At 47.4% G+C, this 21,638-nt stretch overlaps 8 protein-coding genes across 8 annotated transcripts; 7 read left to right on the plus strand and 1 right to left on the minus strand.

Moving 5' to 3' along the window:
- Window positions 1-467: 467 nt before the first annotated feature.
- On the plus strand, window positions 468-989 carry PADG_07505 (uncharacterized protein; the record flags this gene model as incomplete). Its single annotated transcript, XM_010764464.1, has 2 exons — window positions 468-516; window positions 718-989. 2 exons carry the CDS (start codon window positions 468-470, stop codon window positions 987-989), a joined length of 321 nt encoding a protein of 106 aa, XP_010762766.1.
- A 1,617-nt stretch (window positions 990-2,606) lies between these two features.
- Window positions 2,607-3,728, plus strand: PADG_07506 (uncharacterized protein; the record flags this gene model as incomplete). The annotated part of the gene is made up of 3 exons (XM_010764573.1): window positions 2,607-2,667; window positions 2,767-3,496; window positions 3,593-3,728. 3 exons carry the CDS (start codon window positions 2,607-2,609, stop codon window positions 3,726-3,728), a joined length of 927 nt encoding a protein of 308 aa, XP_010762875.1.
- Window positions 3,729-4,977: 1,249 nt separating this feature from the next.
- PADG_07507 (uncharacterized protein) lies at window positions 4,978-7,321 on the minus strand (the record flags this gene model as incomplete). Its single annotated transcript, XM_010764574.1, has 2 exons — window positions 4,978-6,756; window positions 6,824-7,321. The coding sequence occupies 2 exons, from the start codon at window positions 7,319-7,321 to the stop codon at window positions 4,978-4,980; spliced, it is 2,277 nt and encodes a 758-aa protein (XP_010762876.1).
- Window positions 7,322-10,047: 2,726 nt separating this feature from the next.
- Window positions 10,048-11,542, plus strand: PADG_07508 (uncharacterized protein; the record flags this gene model as incomplete). Its single annotated transcript, XM_010764465.1, has 2 exons — window positions 10,048-10,766; window positions 10,876-11,542. The coding sequence occupies 2 exons, from the start codon at window positions 10,048-10,050 to the stop codon at window positions 11,540-11,542; spliced, it is 1,386 nt and encodes a 461-aa protein (XP_010762767.1).
- A 220-nt stretch (window positions 11,543-11,762) lies between these two features.
- On the plus strand, window positions 11,763-12,463 carry PADG_12309 (uncharacterized protein; the record flags this gene model as incomplete). Its single annotated transcript, XM_010764646.1, has 2 exons — window positions 11,763-11,850; window positions 12,168-12,463. The coding sequence occupies 2 exons, from the start codon at window positions 11,763-11,765 to the stop codon at window positions 12,461-12,463; spliced, it is 384 nt and encodes a 127-aa protein (XP_010762948.1).
- Window positions 12,464-12,842: 379 nt separating this feature from the next.
- Window positions 12,843-14,484, plus strand: PADG_07509 (TATA-binding protein-associated factor TAF6; the record flags this gene model as incomplete). The annotated part of the gene is made up of 3 exons (XM_010764575.1): window positions 12,843-13,212; window positions 13,356-13,774; window positions 13,858-14,484. 3 exons carry the CDS (start codon window positions 12,843-12,845, stop codon window positions 14,482-14,484), a joined length of 1,416 nt encoding a protein of 471 aa, XP_010762877.1.
- Window positions 14,485-17,441: 2,957 nt separating this feature from the next.
- Window positions 17,442-19,086, plus strand: PADG_07511 (S-adenosylmethionine decarboxylase proenzyme; the record flags this gene model as incomplete). Its single annotated transcript, XM_010764576.1, has 2 exons — window positions 17,442-17,562; window positions 17,645-19,086. The coding sequence occupies 2 exons, from the start codon at window positions 17,442-17,444 to the stop codon at window positions 19,084-19,086; spliced, it is 1,563 nt and encodes a 520-aa protein (XP_010762878.1).
- Window positions 19,087-19,978: 892 nt separating this feature from the next.
- On the plus strand, window positions 19,979-21,449 carry PADG_07512 (uncharacterized protein; the record flags this gene model as incomplete). The annotated part of the gene is made up of 2 exons (XM_010764577.1): window positions 19,979-20,517; window positions 20,630-21,449. 2 exons carry the CDS (start codon window positions 19,979-19,981, stop codon window positions 21,447-21,449), a joined length of 1,359 nt encoding a protein of 452 aa, XP_010762879.1.
- Between the last annotated feature and the right edge of the window lie 189 nt (window positions 21,450-21,638).

Raw genomic sequence — 21,638 nt, forward strand, 5'->3', positions numbered from 1 at the left:
GGATACAATCTTTTAGGAGAGAGTATAAAATATATATCTAGTATTTGAATGACCCACACCTTCCTATTCAATATCTTATTCAGTTCTTTCGCTTGGGAACGTTCATTAATTAAGTCGGTAACTCTGTTGTAGATTCTCTGCAAATTATTTCCTAACGCCACAAGTTCTCAGCAATTATTGGCGATATCGACTCAATAATATAAGAGCATCCCTGTTCCTTTGAATACCCCACAATGTGATCTGGGGAAGATCTCCATGGCTAGAGAAAGAGTTAAGGGTTCTAAAATTGAAGAGTGAAGCCGATGATTGATCCGCATGAAGTGCGGTAGTGGAACCATGAAATCACAAATATAGATATCTGTGATTGTTGGGAGTAGTTGGCAGTATTTAAATCGACAGCCAATATGTACTGGACGACACACACTACAGAATATCAGACGTATGAGGAACAAGTCCTTCTATAAGTCATGAATCCAGTCAACATGCAACCAACAAACTTCCACCAGACGAGCTCTGGTTATATGAGAGACAAATACCTTTAAACCCTTGAAAAAATATAAATAAAGAAATAAAGAAATAAAGAAAAAATATATATGAATAAATAAATAAAAAGTGAGCCCTACTTGTACCAAGTCAACACGGAAACTAAACCTCCCGTTTTAAACAGTCACTGGCTGCTCGTCCGGCATCGATCACGCGGTTAACTACCACTTTTAGTCGCGACTAAACCGGGCCCACGCCTTATAGCTAGTGGTTGCACCCTCTCATATCTCCCTGAGGACTATGTCAACATTCCCAAGATTGCTCTGGACGTTTCATCGCCTGGTTCCGTAAACGAAGCCTTTGCTGCGGCTGCAAAGCGTTTTGGCAGCGGTGACGACAAAAGCAGCACCTTCCATCATGATGTCGTTGTCAATTGTGCTGGCTACTCGCTCTCTCTGAGGGGATACAGAAGCGGGCATGGAGAAAGAGAGCCATGCGGAGATTGAGACACTGTTCTTTGGAACAGCCCGCATGGAAAACGAGGGCCATTGAATTAATAAATGGAAATAAAATAGATGGTGATGATGGCTGTAGACGGTGAGGGTTGATTTTTAATATTTCCAGTATAGCGGGGATTGTGTGCGTTTCCTGGCCATGCTCATGATCACGCGGGGACATTTGCAGTTGGAGGGGTTTTCGGAATCGGTGGCTGCATCCGGATTGGAGCAGTGAGTGTATACATTATTGCAATCTGCAGTTCAAATTTTTTAAAAAAAATTCCTTTGCCAGCCCTTCAATTCCATTGTTTGCTAACAATAACCCCTCCCTATTCCTCTATGGTTTAATGCAATTACCAGTCAGCATCTGTCTCGTGGAGCCAAGTGGCGTCGAAAACAATCTTCGAAGGGCATAAGCAAGGCCATAAACCAGCCACACCTAGCCTAGCCAGGTGATGACATGCCAGCCTGGGAGCTTGACAAGTATGGGTCTCAGGATATATAGTGGTGCCATTCATAGTATTTAGGTGAGACTCTCTTTCATATCAAAAACCGTGGGGAATGTGGTCCGCTCCGCTTTCTCCTAGGCTTGACCTGTTTGAACTTGGCAAAGTCGCAGTTTGAGATACTAATGAAGGAGGAGTTTGAGGCTATCAAGGATATTAGCTCCTTGGGTCAAGGAAATGGAATTTGTATGTTCTCCAAGTGTTGATTGGGTTGAACTTCGTTTTTGAGGAAATGCAGATGGTTCAGCAACTGTGGAAAGGGAGGGAATTTCGTCCGTATAACTACTAGTTAGGCTCTTGCCTAGAGCACTAACTAACATAAAACTCTTGATATGTAATAGGACTTCAATTATTTCGGTCAGTTAATCTGTTTACGGAGCAGAAGCTGAGTGGATATACGGCGTGGGGATATGAGATCATAAAAAGGAGTAAAAAAAGGGGGTGAAAATGTGCTGACCTAAGCGACTATCCACGTGACCGCTGTTACGTCACCGGTCATTGGTTCCCCTCAACGTCAACCTATCCAAGGTTTTTCCTTTTTCTTTTTCTTTCTCTTCAACAACATTCATTCCAATCTTTTTGTCATTCTTGTTGCCGTTGTCTGTGGATGATGACCGTCAGGGCCACTACCAAATCCACTGCTTTGCATTTGGTGAAGAATACTTTATCAGATTTTACACAATAGAGGATCTCACTCTGAGTGGATGTTGACTTGCCCCACTTCCCCTGCCCGTTGGTTTAGTGTTCAACTTGCCTCTGAGCAACAAGCGAAACCTGTAAACCAGGTCAGAACCTCATCTACGCCGGCGCATCCATCTATTTCTACTTATCTGTGCTTTGTTTCCGAAGCTTTAGTGATTTCAATTTGATGCTCAATCGATCTTGATCTTGACCTTCATCGGTTCTTATTAAGTCTAAATTATTATACTCCGCTACTGGATAAGCTGAACTGGTGCGTCTCAAGCTACTCGCCCTTTGCCCAACGACGAGCTTCTTAGATTTTCCAAACTCAGTGTAATCACATAGCAGATTTCCTTTGCTTTTTTTTCCTTTTCTTTCTATCGATGTAAGAGTGTTCATTTTCTTGAACCCCAACTAACGTGATCTGTGCAGAGGCGCCATGAGAGATCAACCGCATCCCAGGCTGCCCAGTGGCGAGAGCGTACCAGCACGACCAAAAGGTGAGAAGATATTCCTGTGAACTCTACTGCAACCTTGTAAACATGGTTTACAAAAGATATTTTGCCTTTAATCACCTAATCAATTTACTCTGGATCCAGGCATCCTGAAGAACAGCTCGTTCTCCAATTCCAGGTCTCCCCATGGCTCCGCGAGACTAACGTCTTCGACCTTCTCCTTGGACCCCACCACAAGCCAACAATACCCATTTGATAATAAAGAACTCACCCTCCAAAACACGCTACAAAATGCTGGCCGTTCTCCCGCTGACACCCGACATTCATTATCCCGCCGCCAATCCAATGCCTCCGGTCCCAACGGCAGGCTCATACATGACGATGATAACTCACCCCGCCTGAAGTGGGACGAAGTAAACCTGTACCTCACGGAACAGGAGAAATCTTCAACCATGAAAATTGACGAACCGAAAACACCCTACGTCCCCCGATATAATCCCGATGAAGACGACGATGACGACGTTGATATGGGCATCGGTGCGGATGATTTGGCTGTTGATGAGCTGGATATGTATAAGGTGCGGCAACATCGTGTTCGTGATGAGGATATTCCTGGCTTGGAGCTCGGGGAGCCTGAGGAGTCTGGCTGGGAGGATGGCCAGCTAAGTGGTTCCGGGAGAATTTCTGAGAGCAGCCGTAGGATGAGCAGTGGGAGTTCGGGACGGTCGGAGAAGCATGTCGTTGTAGGAGAGGATGGGAGCGCGGACGATCGTGCCGCTAGGGACTATAGCTCGGAGGCAAGTCGGAAGCATCATGATTTCGAGGAAAAACGGAAGAAGCATTATGAGATGAGCATGGTGAAAGGGTTGCTCGGGTACGTCATATCTATATCTTTGCACTTTTCCCGATCCGTTTTGGCTACGGCACGTTGCTTAAAATTGTTTCTTCTGACACGACATATAATTGGCAGTCACCCAGAAGACATCGACGCTCTTGCGGGAGATGACGATGACGATGCAGATGGAAATGATGATGCTAGAGAAGACAGGCAAAGCAATGGCGTACAACATCCGCCTCCCATGCCGGGTACAAATACACAGCAATGACTTAGCCGTGCTAACGGCTTTTCGTCATAGCTACTCTGTTTTATACTCGTAAATGACGCCAAATCTCCATTCACGTTCCCCTTAGAGTACGGTACATCTTGCCCTGCCTCGAATGGATTGGTTGGATCATGCTTGATAGTCATCGGAATAGTTCAAGTTCTTTGTCCACTCCAGACATCGCCCATCTCCTGGATTTCCTCGTGCCTTGTTTATATCAAACTACAAGCAATGTTTGCATTAGTTTATTAATTATTTTTTATTTTTTTTATTTATTTTTTATTTTTGCTTTCTTCCCGCATCGGTTCTTCTAGCTAGCATCTCATGACCCCTTGTCCTTGTACATACCTTGCTGCATGTTTGATGATTTCAATTTTCTTTTCATCATCTTGTTTTTTTTTGGCATCTTCCTGATGATAATAGGCGAATCAAAACTGAATCCCCCTGACTCCTCCTACTCTCCTCCTTTCGTCGAGTTTTATTTTGCTTCTTCCACTTTGGATATGGATCTGATCATTATGACGTACACATAAGGAGAACTTCGAATCGCCACCAAAGGCATTTCCGAGTAATTAAGATGAACTACTATTTTTTATTTGATCTTATTTGATATTGTCTCCTTCGTGTGTTGGAGATATCTTTTCCCTGGATCATTTATCTTTATCCCTATCCCCCTGTTCTCCGTAACGCACCGCAACCAAACTCACAATTTATTCAACGAGCTCGATCTGACGAGAAAACATCCCTTCTGGTTGGCTGGATTTTTCGTGTCAATTTGGCGATTTGTTTTACATCTCGGCCACCCATCCCCTTACATGCCTGCACTGTGCATATCCACCAGCTCCTCATCTACCTGCTATTATCATACCTTTATACTCTGGATTTATCGTATCCAACTGATTCAATTAATTAATACCCAACCTTTCAATATCCAGGGAAAGTTCTCCCTGTAGTTCCTTTTAACACAAATCAAATTTCTGTATGAATTTGCAAATGGCCCATTGAATGAATATCTTAATAACTTTGTTTCACTGATCGTTTCTTCATATATTATACAAAATCCGCCCCAGCAACCACCCAATAACCTAGCACATCCACAGCCCTGAATGCTCCACGATGTTAACCACTGCCCGTGTTGATGACACTATATGTCGTCATCATCCACGTACAATATTCGGTACGAAACATGCAGTACACGCTCCGCCTTGATACGTAACATCCAGGCCTCAGTCGAAACCAGAGGACAGGAAACTTAGATCTTCATCCGCCCAACAAACTTTATGGACCCATCATGCTCATACCTCACCAGATCCCCCGTTCTGAACATTCCGACCGGCTGTTGAGAAGGTCGTAGCTTGGGAAATTTCGCAAGCCATTCGGGGTCAGCGAAAAACGGGTTCTCTCCCACTTCTTTCTCCTTCTCCTTCCCACTCTTGTCCTCCTTCTTCTTCCCACTCTGGTTCTCATTAATCCCCTTCCCCTCATCCTCCTTCACAGTCACATTCCCCTTCTTTTGCTCATTCCTATTCTCCGTATCCCCTGTCTCCTCGTTTTCCCGCTCTTTCTTAGTATTATCCCCGTCCTCCTTCTCCTTCCCTTTCCCCTCCCACCCCGGCTCTTCTTCTCTTTCATTCTCTTCCTTATTTTCAGTCTCGTCCTCATTCCCATGCTCATTGGTGTTCTCCGTAACATCCTTCTCCCAATTCCTCCGATACTCCTCCATCGGCTCTGGATTCTCCTCCGGTACATAATACCGACCAAGAATGCCCCCTTCAACCACGAGCTCACCAATACTACCAATAGGAACAAGCGCACCACACGCATTTCCCGGCTCAGCAATCCACGTCCTGCAAGTCAACGCGCGCCCGATATTTAACCTGCCGAGGTATTTCAATCGCTCCTGGTGGCTCGCGTCTGTGAGGGTGCAGCACAGGGTAGACTCCGTGCTGCCGTAGAGATAGAATAAACTGACATGATCCTGCCACTTCTCTACATCTCTGATCGTGAGGCCGTCCTTGATGACAGAGATAACCTTGAGTGTAGGCACCACTTCCGCGGTTAGTTCGCGTAAAATGGTAGGGGTGGGGAAGATGTGAGTAGCTCTAGCAGTAGAGACTGCATGAGAAAGATCAACTTCCCTATTACATTCTGTAGGACAACAAACACACCCGCCATTGACCAGGGTGCAGAGGATATCAGCTATGCTTACATGAGAGCTGAGTGAGGAGCACTGAAAGATTCGCGATTGGTCGTTGATTTCCAGCGTTTCTCCAAGATTAACGATGTTGGTGCTGATGGAGCCATGATCGAGAACGACGGGTTTTGGCGGCGAAGTGACACCGGATGTGAACATGATCATGGCAGGCCAACTAGGGTCAACATGTGGGTCGTAACTCTCGGGGGCTGGAGGGAGCTCAGATATAAGTTTGGGGAGCTCTGTCATTACAAAGCGGACGTGGCCAGCAAACAGGTCCGACATGGACGGGTCTGTTAAGGCAAGTCTTACATTCTGGATAGATGAGAAGTAATGTGTCTGGTTGAGAATATCGATTGGTATACAAACGGCGCCAGCACGAAGAACAGATAACATAGCAATGATAGCCCATTTGGACATGTCCATGCTGAGAAACACCAACTGTCTTTTTTTGACTCTGAGATCATAAATATAATATGAGAAGCGAGTAGAGTATTCCCACAGCTCGCGGAATGTTAAGGGCCCATCCCAACCGTCATATGCAAGGCCCTTTGGTTGAGAAAGCGCCTGGAGATGTATCGGGTCCTGAATGCACATACATATGACCTGTTGCCATGGATCTGTTTTGTTCCAGCGCTCTATTCGCGTCCTGTCATAATTTGAAAGCATGTCTAACTTTCTCACGGTTTGTCTTGGATCGTCCAGGACGCCCTTGATGGCTCTTTTCAAAGTTTCGCGTAAGCCTTGAGCTACAGCGCCTGTCATTGAAGAAGCGCGGAAGCGGAAAGCGATAGCTTCAGACGACACGCATAGTTGCAGGTCGATCATGTAAGGACACTGGGCATATCATTTCAACGATTTAGATGAAAGTACGCGGATAGTAACAGTTTGAGTCTTTGCTTACAATTAGATTGCTCTTGTCAGTGACATAATTAGAAATATCCTCTGTCACCAAATGCAACTCTGTGTTGAAACGTCCAGGAGAGTGTTCTAACTCGGGTGGAGGACATCCCTTCCGGGGGTCTGATTCCAGTTGCTTCATGGTGTCAAGAATGCTGTCTGTTTCCGCAAGACAGACATGACACCAAGATTGGAGAGAAGGGTATGTCTGCACGTCACCAGTGGGATCAGACGTGATGACCACGCTGTCTGCCACAGCGCCCATCTCCACCACTCCAAAGAAGACTTCATTCGCATTGGTAAATTTTCTCAGGAGCAAAGCCCACAAGACCTTGTAGAAGGTTAGAGGGGATATCGAATGCTCAACGCAAAATGAGTCAGCTCTTGAAGTTGTGCCGTCTGATGTGTTGTCGCTTGCCTTGAAGAAATTGTGGCCGATTTTGGGTGGACAATGGTGTTCATTGACAGGGAAAAGACAGGGACTGAGTGTTGTGAGAACCATTACAAAGAAGAGGGTGTCAATGAATGATGAGAGGCGTGCTAGATTTCTGTTTTAAATGGAGAATGTGTTGTGTATCAGGATGATGATGATGATGATGATGATGATGATGATCATGTCTGTCAGATGTGTTGCTCTAGATTTGATATTATGATCTAGATGGGAGGGATTAAGATAACAACAACAACAGAATGTCATTCATCACAACAATAACAGTGTAAGTAATAAATGCACACATTATAGAGAAAGAAATAAAGACTGATAAGTACGATATTTCTGCAAAACATCATAGAGATAAAAGTTTAGAGAAAAGCTCTAGAATATGAAGATCAAGTTATTCATTCAATTCTCTTGTAGACTTATTCAATCCGAGGGAAAGCCAATAACCTCAGAGGATATATAACTTATAGACAGCAGTGAAAATGTTGAAAAGGGCCTCTATCATCATATGCCAGAAGAGAATATACGTTTGCTCAACGGCTAAGAGATCTGGGAAGTGAAAATGATCGAAGGTTGAAATGATTTATCTCAGTCACGTGCTGAAGACAGGAACAATAAGTGGTTATCTGCTACATATTTGTCTTCAAAAAACAAATAGCCCGGGGATATTCCCAGATTCATCAACCCTTTCAAGCCATCCTGTAGCCAATCTAGGGGTTAGAGAAGATGTCTGGAGGAGGATGATAGATATAATGAAGACTCCAAGGGAAACATCGCACAATTAAAAATAGCGGAACGGATATGAATGGTACTTGGTACGGATGAACGCAGATGGATTTGAAAACAGCTGGTGATATTTGGATAACGACGGATGACGGCGGTGTATCGATATACGGAAGTGTCATGAGAAATATTTCCAATCCACCAACCTTGTAGAGCTCGTAGAAATACGAGTTTTAAACAGAGACGCTCTGCAGGGAGTAACTGGTGGATGGTCACCGTTCGCCACCCCTCCATCATGCCCACCGACTCAAGAACAAAGACACTCCGAATTCCCCGATGCCGTTTGACCAGATATAAAAGACTTGCTGATCTATGCAGTACCCGGGCCCAGCACAACTCTCTACCACAGTGAACAGTGGAGGGGTGGCAGGAAATGAATCTCTTAATCTATAATCTTCTCCCTCAGAAAGAGAAGGGGCAGGCCGATTTTAAAGTTGAGGTGCCTGGATTTAGGGGAAGTTTCGAGCAGGTTAGGTATGGCGATCTATGGTTTAGATAATAGCTTGAAGTTTGAGCTAGCGGGTGCAATATAGGATGATTAAAAGTTAATTCAGCTAGTTAACTTAGTTAATAGGATGCGTGGGTAAGAGAGCAGCCAGCCAGTTAGGTGTGTGTTTCATTTTCCTTTTGTTTCTGCAAAATACCACAGCAGAGGACCCTGATCCAATCTGCTCGGGGACAGAGTTCACACTGGGGTGACAGGAGCCAGGATGAATCTACGGATTGTTTCGCAGGTGGAGCCGGAGATTTGAAACATGCTTGGCGGGAAAATGCAAAGAACATATGGTCTTCTCCGCCAAGAAGAGAGGGATCTGCACACGGGATGAATTTATGAAGGGTTGGTTTTGCAGGGCTCAATATTGTAGTTCAAAATGCATGTTTCGAATCCTTGAGCTGTTCCTGCCTCCCCTCGTTGAGTTCGTTGTTGACGGGATAGCAATATTTGCCACCTGGTGTGATCTAGTTAGCTAAAGCCACAAAGAAAAAGGGGTACAAGCTGCCTCTCAAGAGTGTCAGTCTGATTAATGCAGCCCGGGCAAGCCATACTCCGTAGACCACCATCTAGATCATGCCTGTAGGAACTCTATGCTGGCACCACAGAACCTTGGGAGCAACGCTTGCTTTAGGGTGCACAGAGATAGAAGAAGCAAAAGCTGACTCAAAGAGCCAACTAGAGCAACAAAACGCATTGAGCATCCCACTGCATCCCGGACTGCAGTGCTAGGCATATATTAAATTGAGGGACGGGATGTTGTTGAAGAGTTGTCTTAAGTTGCAGGGAACAGAGTTGATGGATCCCAGCCAAAGGATACATACAGGAAGGGAGGGGGGTGGTTCCACGTGACCTGCAAGCTGGGGGGCAGCTTCTCCCTGTTTTTTTAGCGCGGAGGAAGCTTCCAACCAACGAAAGACAGCGCGGGCTAGTCCCGAAGCGGCAAGGCTCCCTTCTGTCTCCTTGTTTGTAACCCCTTGCCTCACACAGCCTGAAACTAAACTAAGTCGATGCTGACTGTGCCTGCTCCACCGCCCAACCCATCTGCCAAACTTACTATTATTAACTATCGGTATTAGTTATTATTTTTATTTTGCGACAGCTCCTGGTTTTGATTCCCCCGTCACCTCGACTTCACGTCTCCCACACACACACACACCACACACCACACACCATACACACACCGCAACACCGCACACCACACACAGAAACATAGATAACTACATACGCAGAGCAGCTACCACAGGTCTACGCTCTGAATCTATATTCCCTCTACTTTTGCCCGCCGGACAAGCGCGTTCAAGTCGTCTCAAACAGATCAGCTGAAGGTACGTATCGTGAGATGTCCGGATTTGGGACGAAAAGGCTATTGATTTGACCTCTTTATGTTATGAATTGTTCTTCCCCCGGCTACTGCTCATAGCAACGCGTTGGCTAACCTCTGTTGATCAGGCAACCCTACTACACTCTCGCATACATACAGAGCTTCAATCACATCCCCCCCTCTGGCACAATGTCGGAAGCTGAGAAGCCTACCCAGCCAGTTGCTGCTGCGGCTGCTGATGCCCCCGTCGCTGCTGAGGCGACTCCAGAGAAGCCGCATGAACAGCAACCTGCGGATGACAAACCCTCTCAGAACGAACGGGTTGAGAAGTCAGAAACTCCTTCTACCCAAACGCCAGCTGCTGCTGCTCCTTCTGTGACCCCTACTGCTGCGGCTCCTGCCCAGTCATCAGGTGCAGATGCCATTGAGGCCCAAAAGAAAGATGAGCCTGCGCCTGCACCCGCACCCGCACCCGCACCCGCACCGGAAACTAAGACCCCAGAAGCTCCGATTGACAACCGACCAGAGTACCTGTCAAAGAACCCAGCCCTGAGCCAATTCTTCGAAAAGCTCGCGTCCATTCTCAACAAAACCGGCCACAACGAGATGTGGGGTGTCACTCTCAAGGATTCTGATGACGTGCCCACTGTCAATGTTTTGATTAAGTTCCTCCGCGCAAACGAGGGTAATGTCAAGCTGGCTGAAGAGCAGTTGACCAAGGCTCTGGAATGGCGCAAGAAAATGGATCCCCTGGCACTGGCCGACAAGGCCACGTACAGCGCAAGCAAGTTCCAGGGCCTGGGCTATGTTGCCAATTATAAAGATCCGAAAGGGGGAAATGTCGTTTTCACTTGGAATGTTTATGGTGCTGTTAAAGATGTTAATAACACTTTTGGTGATGTCGACGAGTAGGTCTTCCTAATCCGTCTTCCCAATCCTTCTTGAAGACACTTTTCACGATTGAACTAGAGCTTTTGTTTTGCTTACTGATACCTTTCTCCCACGTGCCTTTAACAGATTCATCAAATGGAGAGTCGCATTGATGGAACTGGCCGTTCGAGACCTGAAGCTCAGCGAAGCTACATCCGTAATCAACTACAATGGCGAAGACAACTATCAAATGATCCAAGTCCACGACTACCAACACGTCAGCTTCCTCCGCCTAAACCCCACCATCAGAGCCTCCACAAAGCAGACCATCGAAGTCTTCAGCACCGCATACCCAGAACTCCTCAAGGAGAAATTCTTCGTCAACGTCCCCGCCGTCATGGGATGGATCTTCACCGCTCTCAAGGTGTTCTTGAGCAAGAATACCATCAGAAAATTCCACCCCATCACCAATGGCGCGAACCTGGCTCGTGAATTCACTTTCGCTGATGAGCTTCCGAAGAGCTATGGTGGTAAGGCTGCCGAGTTGCAGGAGAGTGCGAGAACTGTGACGCTGAAAGAGGATACTCCCGCACCCACCCTAGCGCCTCCCGCTGCGGAAACCAACGGTACTGCTGCAAAGGATGCTACACAGACCGCGAAGGTGGAGACTGCTAGGCCTACGGAAGACGCAAAACCGGCTGAAACGGCTGCTGCACCAGCGCCAGCGCCTGCCCCGGTTGAAGCTACTGCTCCTGCTGTAGTTGAAAAACCTGCCGCATCTGCTCTCACAACCGCGGCGACTTCTACGGCTTAACTGATGTTGGTGATTGCTCGAAAACTCCACTTATATTCGGTTCCCTTTGCTCATGCTAGTCGTCTTTTTGATTTTATAATTTTATTTGTTATACGGTCGCTAGGTAAATCAGTTCTCAATACCTATTTTGTATCTGTTGTATTTTTTTATTGTGTTTGTTTGTTCTGACCAACCCCGTGTGCCCACAGGGATAATAATATTCTATCCTTCGCTTGGAAGGATGTCTGGAGCTTGTGCCATTGCAAAAAATGGAAAAGGGCAGGTGATGATGGTTAAGGATCGTGGTGGTGGTGGTGGTGGCGGCGGCGGTTTTTAGTACTTGATTTTCTTCCTTTTTTTTTACCATTTTATTTTATTTTGTTTTTGTTATTATTATTTTTTTTTTTTCAATTCGTTTAGATACCTCGAGTTCTCTCTCCTCTCTTCCTATTAACTGGGTTGAGTCTGAGTGGATGGGATTCTCTGTTTCTTTTGCTGTTTTTCCCCCTGTGTTTGCGTTGCTGCCCCAATGATACCAATCAACAAGCTCTTTTATCCCTTACTCTCGAGTGCTTTTGACAAATTTTTTTTTTTTTTTTTGCTCGGATAATAATGCAATGCCAGTTTTGCTCTTTGTGTTTGTTAGTTGTTCATCGTGAAGTTCCTATGGTAGACAGGCGTAAGATTTCGTCCGTAGGAAGAGAGGTATCTAGACTCTTTGTTCGCATTTTAAGCTCAAGTTCCCTATTCCATGTACTCTACGGCAGCCTGTTTCTGCCACAAGCGCACTCCGCCATCTCCAGCCGCAAAACTCCGCAGAGGGAACAAATTAATTGCCTTCATTCATCAACAGCGATGAGCGCGATCACTCGACCCCCCTCACCCCTCGAGTTGAAAAGCTGCAGCTACGTAAGCTGGATTCTCCAATACAGAGTCCATTAAGAGGGATATTTATTCACTGCGACTATTATTACTACAATCACAGGATGCGCAAGCCGGCCACTCGCTGTTGTTCATAACCCCCCCGCCAGTCACCCCCAGCGCTACCCATTTATTGCACACCTATGATCAACTCGACTCACGCCAGTATTCGAGAAGAGATGCTTTCTGCAGCTCGCTGATACCACGATAAGACCATATATAACTCCATCGCAATTATAACCTTTTCCATTTCCACACCCAGATACGCACCGTTCGAAGCTGATCATCAGCTCCAATCGAAGAAGTCAAAGCTCATATAAACAACCCACATACACCGGGCCTCCAACAAAACAAAACCACACTCCTCCTCCCCTTAGCCAAAGAAGAAGGAGAAGCAATCATGTCCGTCTGGAACCCCGAAAACATCCGCGACGTCGCCGAATCCGTCGGCATCGGCACCCTAAACGACGAAGTCGTCGATAACCTCGCCCGCGACGTCGAATACCGCATCTCCCAGGTCCTCGAACAAGCTCTCAAGTTCATGCGCCATGCTAAACGCACCGTGCTAACGACGCAGGATGTCTCAAATGCCCTGCGCGTCTTGGACATTGAGCCACTCTACGGCTACGAGTCGACGAGGCCATTGAGGTTTGGCGAAGCGACGCTCGGCCCTGGTCAGCCGCTTTTCTACGTTGAGGATGATGAGGTTGATTTTGAGAAGTTGATTAACGCGCCGTTACCTAGGGTGCCGAGGGAGATCACGTTTACTGGTGTGTGGTTTTTTCTTTCTTTTTTTTTTTTTCTTCTTCCTTCTTCTTCCTCTTCTTCTTCTTTAAATGCTCTACCATGCCATGTTATGTTTTCCTTTTTCGTATGTGAATATTGCTGACTTGTTCTTGATGTCTTGATATAGCACACTGGCTGGCTGTCGAGGGAGTACAGCCAACGATACCGCAGAACCCCACATCGGCCGATTCACGGAATCTAGAACTTGTGTCCAAGGGTCCCAATGCGAACGCCAATCTGGCCGCGATGAGCGGAAATGATAACGTCTCCGTCAAGCCCTTGGTCAAGCACATCCTGTCCAAGGAGCTACAGCTCTACTTCGAGAAAGTGTGCAATGCCTTCCTGGACGAATTGAATGAGGAATACAGACTATCCGCCTTCTCAAGTCTGAAGGAAGACCCTGGTCTGCATCAGCTTGTGCCGTATTTCGTTCAGTTCATATCTGAGAAGGTCACGCATAGTCTCAAGGACTTATTCGTGCTGACGCAGATAATGCATATGACCGAGGCACTTATTCAGAATAAATCACTTTACGTAGATCCATATGTGAGTCACTGCAGAAAGAACATTCTTCCCAAATCCCTTACCCATACCTCTCCTTTCCTATCACTAACAATAACACCCGACAGGTCCCCTCCCTCATCCCCCCAGTCCTAACCTGCCTAATCGGCCGCCAACTAGGCTCCAGCACTGCCGACCCCCTCGAACACTTCGCCCTCCGTGACCTCTCCGCCTCCCTCATCAACATGATAGCCCGCAAATACTCCCACTCCTCCCACACCCTCCGCCCCCGCCTCGCGCGTACTTTTCTGAAAAACTTCCTAGACCCAGGCAAGCCGCTCGGCACACACTACGGCGCCATCATCGGCCTGCAATCCATTGGTGGCGTGGATGTGGTGCGCGAACTTGTCCTGCCGAATCTGAGGACGTATGAGGTTGTGTTGAAGGATGTGATGGGGGATGAGGGCGGGGTTGGGGGCGGGGTTGGGGGTGGGGTGAGGAGGATGGAGGCTGAGAAGGTTTTGGGAGTTATTTTGGCGGTTTTGGGGACGTTGGTGGAAGAAGAGGAGCAGCGGCGGCGGCTGGGGATTGAGGGCGCCGAGGTTGGTGCGGGATGGTTGGCAAATGGGGTTTCGGAGGAGAGGAAGGCGGAGACTCAAGGGAAGTTGGCGGAGAAGGTTGGGGAGGTTGTTGCGGGGAGGATATTGGAGGGGGGTCAGATAGGGTTGGCGAATGTGATATTGGGGATTCGTTGAGATGGGCAATTTTGTCCTTTCTCGTTGAGTTTTTTCTCTACGGCACTGGGGATAGAAAAGAAGAAAAAGAAGATTTGGGCTGGAGTATTATGGTTTTTCTCCCGTGTGTTTTCCTGGGGCTCTGGGAGCTGGGGAATGGCCGGGCGTTTTGACACCTATTTTCCCCTTTTCTTTCTCGTCATGTTATACTAACTACCACAATGATTCCCAGAACACTTTCTTGTATTATTTACTCTGGCTACAGGCCCTGCTCCTAGCTATGTTCTACCCATTCGTCCATCCATTTGATCGTTGGCAAAGCATTGTCGCTGGAGATTCAGCTGTTGTTGATTCAGCATAGTTTATTGCCTCTCGACACCTTAAAATGCTCTCCATCAAGCAGTGTCTTAATTCAATTGCCGAGCTTAGTTCTTCTGCCCTAGAAATGGGCATGTCGAGCTCGTTAAAGCAGAATTTCAACTCCAGAGTATAGCTCCGATATCGGAAATCCCTACGGCAGCACAACCGGGGTTAGATCTGAGCTGCGCCTTTTCTTTTACTTGCTGTCCGTATCATTTTCTAGTTTTTATTTATTTATTTATTTATTTATTTATTTATTATTTTATTCTTGCTACTTCTTTTCTTGTCAGCCGTAGACTTACTCCGTGTAAGTTGAGCGCGACAGAAAATTATTGAGAATGGGAAGTATCGGAATCCTAATCCAACCCAACACGAGAAAAGTACCCGGGAAGTCCTCCGTAAAAGCAACGGTCAAACTGTCGCTGTTCGCCAGTTCAAGGACGGTGGTGTGGTGGTGGCTGGTTGTGTTGCGAACGACGGTGTGCCTACGTCTTGCAGTTGCATAGCTCCGGATAAGAATTGCGTGAGGACTTCAGGCGATATTGGGCTCCACGGAAACAGATCTTCCTCAGTACTCCCTAATTTTTATTCCCTCCCTTTTTTGAAAATTTTTAACGCCTTTTTCTAGCCCTTTTTTTGAGGCATGGGCCAGGCATTTATGCAAGTACCAAAATTGTTTCCTGCAGTCGTTATCTGAGGCCGAACCAGGTCGTACCTAGGCAGTATGTGACTACCCACCAAGCCTTCTTCTAGATGGTAAAGAGTTATCCAGCGAGTTGGCCCGTAACCACCAGCTCTGAGGGTTGCACTGGCACTGGCACTGGGTATCGGAAGTGATGGACGGTCCGTCGCCATTGGCAGGTTTTGTTTTTCAGCATGTATATTTTTATCTTGCATATTTTTTGTTCTATCGCATCCCAGTCCCTGCGAACATGAAGAGGAGCGGCGTGAGAAAGGTGCTGCGACTCATAGCTGATAATGTCCCTAACAGAGCAGAGGATGGATGGAAATGAAGCAACTTGACTCGTTGAATCGTCAGAACAAGTCGCTGAAGTCATTGCGGGCCGCTGGAGGAACAACATTATTCCGAACCCACACTCCGCACGCATCATCGTTGTTTGGTGTCGCTTTTTATCTTCTCAACCTCTTTTTTCATGTTGTGCCCACGGATTCGCGGATTCACCGACACAGAAACAGAGTCAAATTACGGTAATAAAGGTTCTCGATTTTCCGAATAATCGGGGCCTTGCTCTCAGGCTAAACGGACATATTCCCAAAGCGGCTTGGTGCTGTCGTTCAGCTGTCCTACAAAAGGACCTCCCCCATTTCCAATCGCATCCCACTTCAACAACTCTGTTCCCTCAACCTGCTGTTGTTCAGTAACCCAACCGGTAGACTATTTATATCTGCTGCTCTCTCCATGTGTGTGTGTATATCTTAATTCTTTGACAGGGTTCGTTTCCTGTCCCTCTTAAACAAATTCGGTCATATATCTGCTTCATTTGGCTCCCAGTTATCCTGCTCTCTCTCCAAACTTGGGTTTGTCTCTTCCCCCCACTGCTTCTGTCATACAAATACCACTCACCCAACGATCTCTCGTATACCATCCTTATCTTCCTCTGCTGTTTTGTTATTGCCTTACGTATACTCGTCGTGCGTTGTCAGAACCCCTCTCACAGTTTCATACATCGTTTGAACCGCTGATGATTCGCCTCCGAAACCTCACACAGCTAATCTCTCTTCAACTCCAAAAACATTAGGTCGCAATTCAATTATTTACTTATCGCGAGGAAACAGAGGAGATTCTGAGCCGTTATCGATGTTCTAAAAGTACAGATGAGCAAGTCACATTCGACTCGCTGAAGAGAAGCATCCTTTTCTCTCCATGACCCGGAAAGATCTCCTACGATTTCTCTCAAAGCCCCGGAAGTGAGTCCCGCCCATCAATTCACTCCCACCACCAGGTAGTCTCTCCCCTGCGTGGTTTTGTCTCCAAGTATAGATTCACTGTATTCCCTGATGCCAACTTGGCTACGTTACACTATTTGTCGTCGTCTTGTCTGTGATTATGGCGGGGTCCAAATGGCATTCTTCTTGCCACAAACATTTCCTGCGCAAACAAGTTAACTGACACTCATCGCATTAAATAAACAGACCACGATAACGTCGCTTTCGAAAATCCCCGAAATACTAACTTTCCCCTTTTTATTCTGACTGTATCTCTAATAAGCAGATAATCCTCGTCTGCTAGACCCGATACTTTTGCAGAGTATCGGTATCTTGCCAGTGCGAGGTACCATTGGCTAGCCACAATTCCTCATCCCAGAGCTTTCTTCCTCCCCCTCTCCGCCAGACCCCCATAACGCCTCTTAAAGGCAGGTACCATTACGTATTGGTTTACATTTTGCTGGCAAAGGAGCCAGCAGTCGCACGCTCCCAGTCCTCGGGCCTACTCTGTCTCAGGCGGACACCGCATTGTTCGTCTGGGTGGAAGATAGTGCTTTCATAATTGTTTTGCTCAATCCAAGGTTTTACGCAGCAACCAAAAGCCCGGTTTTTCTCTTTTCTTGTCCACGACTCCCCTTTTCTAGAACCGAATCTGCTTGACGGTCACGGATATGGTCAACATCAACATTCCGGAGAATTACACGGCATCCCCTTCGTCATTCATGGGGTCATCGTCGTTGACAATTAATCATGAGGCTACCTTGGATCTCGATTCGAGCAATGCCTTCGAAGGTTCGTTTAACCAGTTACGCCCGTGATAATTGATCTCATTTGGGTTACTAGCAACTAACCATTGTCGACTGTAAAAATTTAGGCCCCGAAAAACTTCTAGAGGTCTGGTTTGGCTCATCCCCGAAGAACCTTCTTGGATCGACAGAACCGACGGGACTCAAGGCGGTTCCAGCAGAGATATGGAAGGATATGCTTGATCTTGTCAGTTGCAAGGTGCTGTCAATCATCGAATCGGACGACGTGGATGCGTACCTACTCTCAGAATCCAGCATGTTTGTGTTCCCACACAAGCTCATTCTCAAGACCTGTGGGACTACTACCTTGCTGTCCGGATTACCTCGTATCCTCGAGATCGCAGCCCTCTACGCGGGTTTCCCCAAGAATACTACTCCAGCTTCCTGTGGAATTGCCACTGCAGCTGCTCCGTACCGTGTCTTCTATAGTAGAAAGAATTTCCTCTTCCCTGACCGCCAGCGTGGCCCCCATCGCAGCTGGAGAGATGAGGTCAAGACAATGGACCAGCTATTCCTGGGAGGTAGCGCGTACATGATTGGCAAGATGAATGGCGAGCATTGGTATCTCTATCTGACTGAGCCTTACACCATCTTGACTCCCCCGTCTACGCCAGGAAACGAGACCCCCGTGAAGGTTCTTGAATTCCCCGAGCATTCAAAAACGGCAGCTCGCTCAACGAAGGAAGAAGGGGAAAACGACGAAACTCTCGAAATACTCATGACAGACCTAGACGAGGAGAATGCAAAACAATTCTACCTCGACCATGCGAGTGCGGTCGCAGAAGGTCGTCATCGCCTGCAGCGAAAAGAGAAGGAAGCTCACGACGATGAACATCTAGACGTCTTCAGCAACAACTCCGACACCAGCGACCTGGGTTCGGACATGGATCAATCCCTACCCTCCGAATTAACAACCGAAGGCCATGGCCTCGGAACCGTAGTCTCCGAATCTTGCGGTCTCTCCGACATCTACCCAACCAGCCAATACCCCGGTGCCCGCGTCGACGCCTACCTATTCACACCGTGCGGCTTCTCCGCTAATGGCGTCGTACCGGCACCCAACGGTAGCTCAGGCTCTCACTACTTCACCGTCCACGTCACGCCAGAACCACACTGCTCTTATGCGTCCTTCGAGACGAACGTACCCCAACTCCAGAGTGGGCGCGAAACATCCGAAATCGTTGACCATGTCGTTGATATTTTTAAACCAGGTCGATTCAGCGTGACGTTGTTTGAAGCTAAGAAGCCCGTCTATAAGAACCACCATGCTGCTTCCCCTGCGACTGCGACTACCGATGGAGCTGAGGTTGTGTCAGATATCCTTGTCGATGAAGATGAGCATATGAATCTCACGGCGGCAGCACGCAATGCCAAAATGGAGCGGATCCCCGGCTACCGTCGTGTCGATCGCATTGTGCATGAGCTGGATGGGTACGATCTTGTCTTCCGCTATTACGAGCGCAATGATTGGAGGGGTGGGGCGCCACGGATCGGGGAGAGTGCCTTTTAAAAGCTTTGGCCTTTCCCACCGGGCCCCCTTTTTTCGGGTTGACAAAAGCAAATTTTAGCTATATTGGGCTATTTTATATGGCTTGATATTTATCTTTATTATTTATTTCTGAGCTTTCTTTTTTCTCTGTCCTTGATTGCCCTGTTTTATGCGTCTCAAAAACATGTCACCCTCACGTTTCTCTCCCTTGCTCACCTCCAAGGTTTCCATTTCACCGGTAGAGAGGTCCTTCTCTTTCCCCCTCGGAATCTCTGTGCTGTTACTTTGTTCCTCCCAGCTATTTTTTTGCTTTTCTCATTTTCGGGATTTTATTTTCTTCTATGTTTGCTGTTGTGCAATTGTAGGAGATATGTTGATGTCAACGGCCTAATGCTGTTTTGATTTGCTTTACTCATGCGTTTAGCCTGCAAGTCTGAATAGTATTTAATCAATCTCCTTTCAATTTACAACAGGGTCATAGTTTGTCCTCCAACTATCCTTCTCCCCTGCGTTGAAGTAGAGTGTTGCGATAATGACGTAGGGAATATAGACGGAACTCGTAAGCTGCGCACCAATGAATACTCCATGAAGACTAACAGTGAAATCATCTCTTGTTGACCCTCTTGACAAGAGTTATTTTCTTGAATTGGTCATATCTCTATTATTGACTGAGTCCTTAATAAAAATCGAGCTTGAACTCAACTGGTGGAGTCACGTGTTTTATCACACCCCATAGATTGCTACACGCCTAGGAAACCATCACCTAACAGCCAGTGTGGAAACATATCATTCTATTCAGATACAATAACATCTCTGTCAGTCCAACCGTGCATTAGCACTCCACTCACTTCTCCTGGAGCTGAGCATCCGCAGCTTACAGTCAAATCCCCCTCTCCCACGTTACAGAACACAAATGTCTCTCTCCCCACCACCACCATCGCCACAAACGCCCCTCTCCCTCCCACCCTCAAATCAAAACCCCAAAAAGCGACCGTTAAGCATGCCCTCTTCCACTCACATCTCCCATAAGAAAGCGCGAATGCACCCACTCCGCCAGACGTCCTTCCCTTCCTCTCAGGATTCCGATCCGCGCGTCTACAGCGCCAGAGCTGCCAGTGTGAAATCTGAAGCGGACGGCGGGAGCGTTACGGGGAGCGTTACGGGGTTGTTTGCGGCGAGTGTAGATGGGTCTGGGAATGCTAGGGGGAAGAAGAGGAAGAAGGGGGGTGCCGGGGGCAGGAAGGAGAAGGAGACGGAGACGGAGAGAGATGGGACGGCGAGCGTAAAGGGAACTACTGTTGATGGAGGTGTAGAGGTGGATGGTGGTGGTGAGGAGGTGGATGAAGATGGGGATGGAGATGAGGGGGATATGGAGGAGGTAGAGGGGGAGGGGGAAGACGGGGATGGTCCTGGGACGGCGAGGGAGGCGGAGGCGGAGAGGAAGAACCTTGCGTGAGTTTTCCTTTCCTTATGCTTTTTCTCTTTACGAATTTTTCTTTTGAATTGGAATGAATATTTAGTGGTATGCTTCGTGCGGTTACTAACGAGTTTAATGAAATAACAGGATCCTCATCGATGCCTTTACACCCGCTCAGTCGACGAGATATGATTTCTTCAAACGGGCTAAATTGAATAAACCTATGGTGCGCAAGATTGTGAATCAGACACTGTCTCAATCGGTGCCACCCAATGTTATTACGACTATCAGTGGGTATACGAAGGTGTTTGTCGGGGAGTTGGTGGAGAAGGCACGGACCGTGCAGGAAGAGTGGGCTGAGGCTGCGGATAGGGCTGCGTACGCTGAGTATGAAGCTGAGCTAGCGAGGGAAGAGGAAAAGGAGGAGGAAAAGGAGGAGGAGGAGGCCCCTACTCGTGCCCGCGAACAAGCAGTTACTACGGCATCTACGCAATCCACGCAACCAACTACCACCACTGCTACAAACGCCATCATGGACAGTCAGACACGGACAAACCAATTGAGTAGCAGCGCAGCAGCCGCTGATATGCCTTCTACAAAAACGGATCTAACAGGGAATGACATAGCTGTTGTGAAAACAGAACCGTCCTCTTCCAACAGCAGCACCACTGCCAGTGACATTCTAAAGTCAACCACCACCCCACCCTCCCCATCAACCCAGCCGCAATCACAACCACAGACACAGGCAGAGCCAAAGCGCAAACAAAGATTACCCTTCAAACCACCCCCAAATCCCCATCGCGGACAACTCCTCCCTTCTCACCTGCGCGAGGCGCTTAGACGGTATAAGCGCGATGGCGAAGGTGGCGGGGTAGGCTTTGGTGGGTTGAGCATGGGTGGCATGGGTGTTAAAGGGTCATTTTCGTGTGGCATTCGCGGGGTGGGAGGGAGGAGGTTATTTCAGTAGATTTGAGGGGGATGGTATATGGAATAGGGGGATTACTGGGGTTCAAAGGATCCAAGGGGCTGGGCTGGACTGGACTAGACTGTGATGTCTCGGGGTTCAGTTTGGTTTTGTTTTGAACCAATTTCAATGCAATTGCATGGATTATATGGATGGAAGGACAATGGGTGAGAACCAGGACTTCTTTCATTT

The sequence above is a fragment of the Paracoccidioides brasiliensis genome (assembly GCF_000150735.1).
Source record: "Paracoccidioides brasiliensis Pb18 unplaced genomic scaffold supercont2.11, whole genome shotgun sequence".
Taxonomy (NCBI): domain Eukaryota; kingdom Fungi; phylum Ascomycota; class Eurotiomycetes; order Onygenales; family Ajellomycetaceae; genus Paracoccidioides; species Paracoccidioides brasiliensis.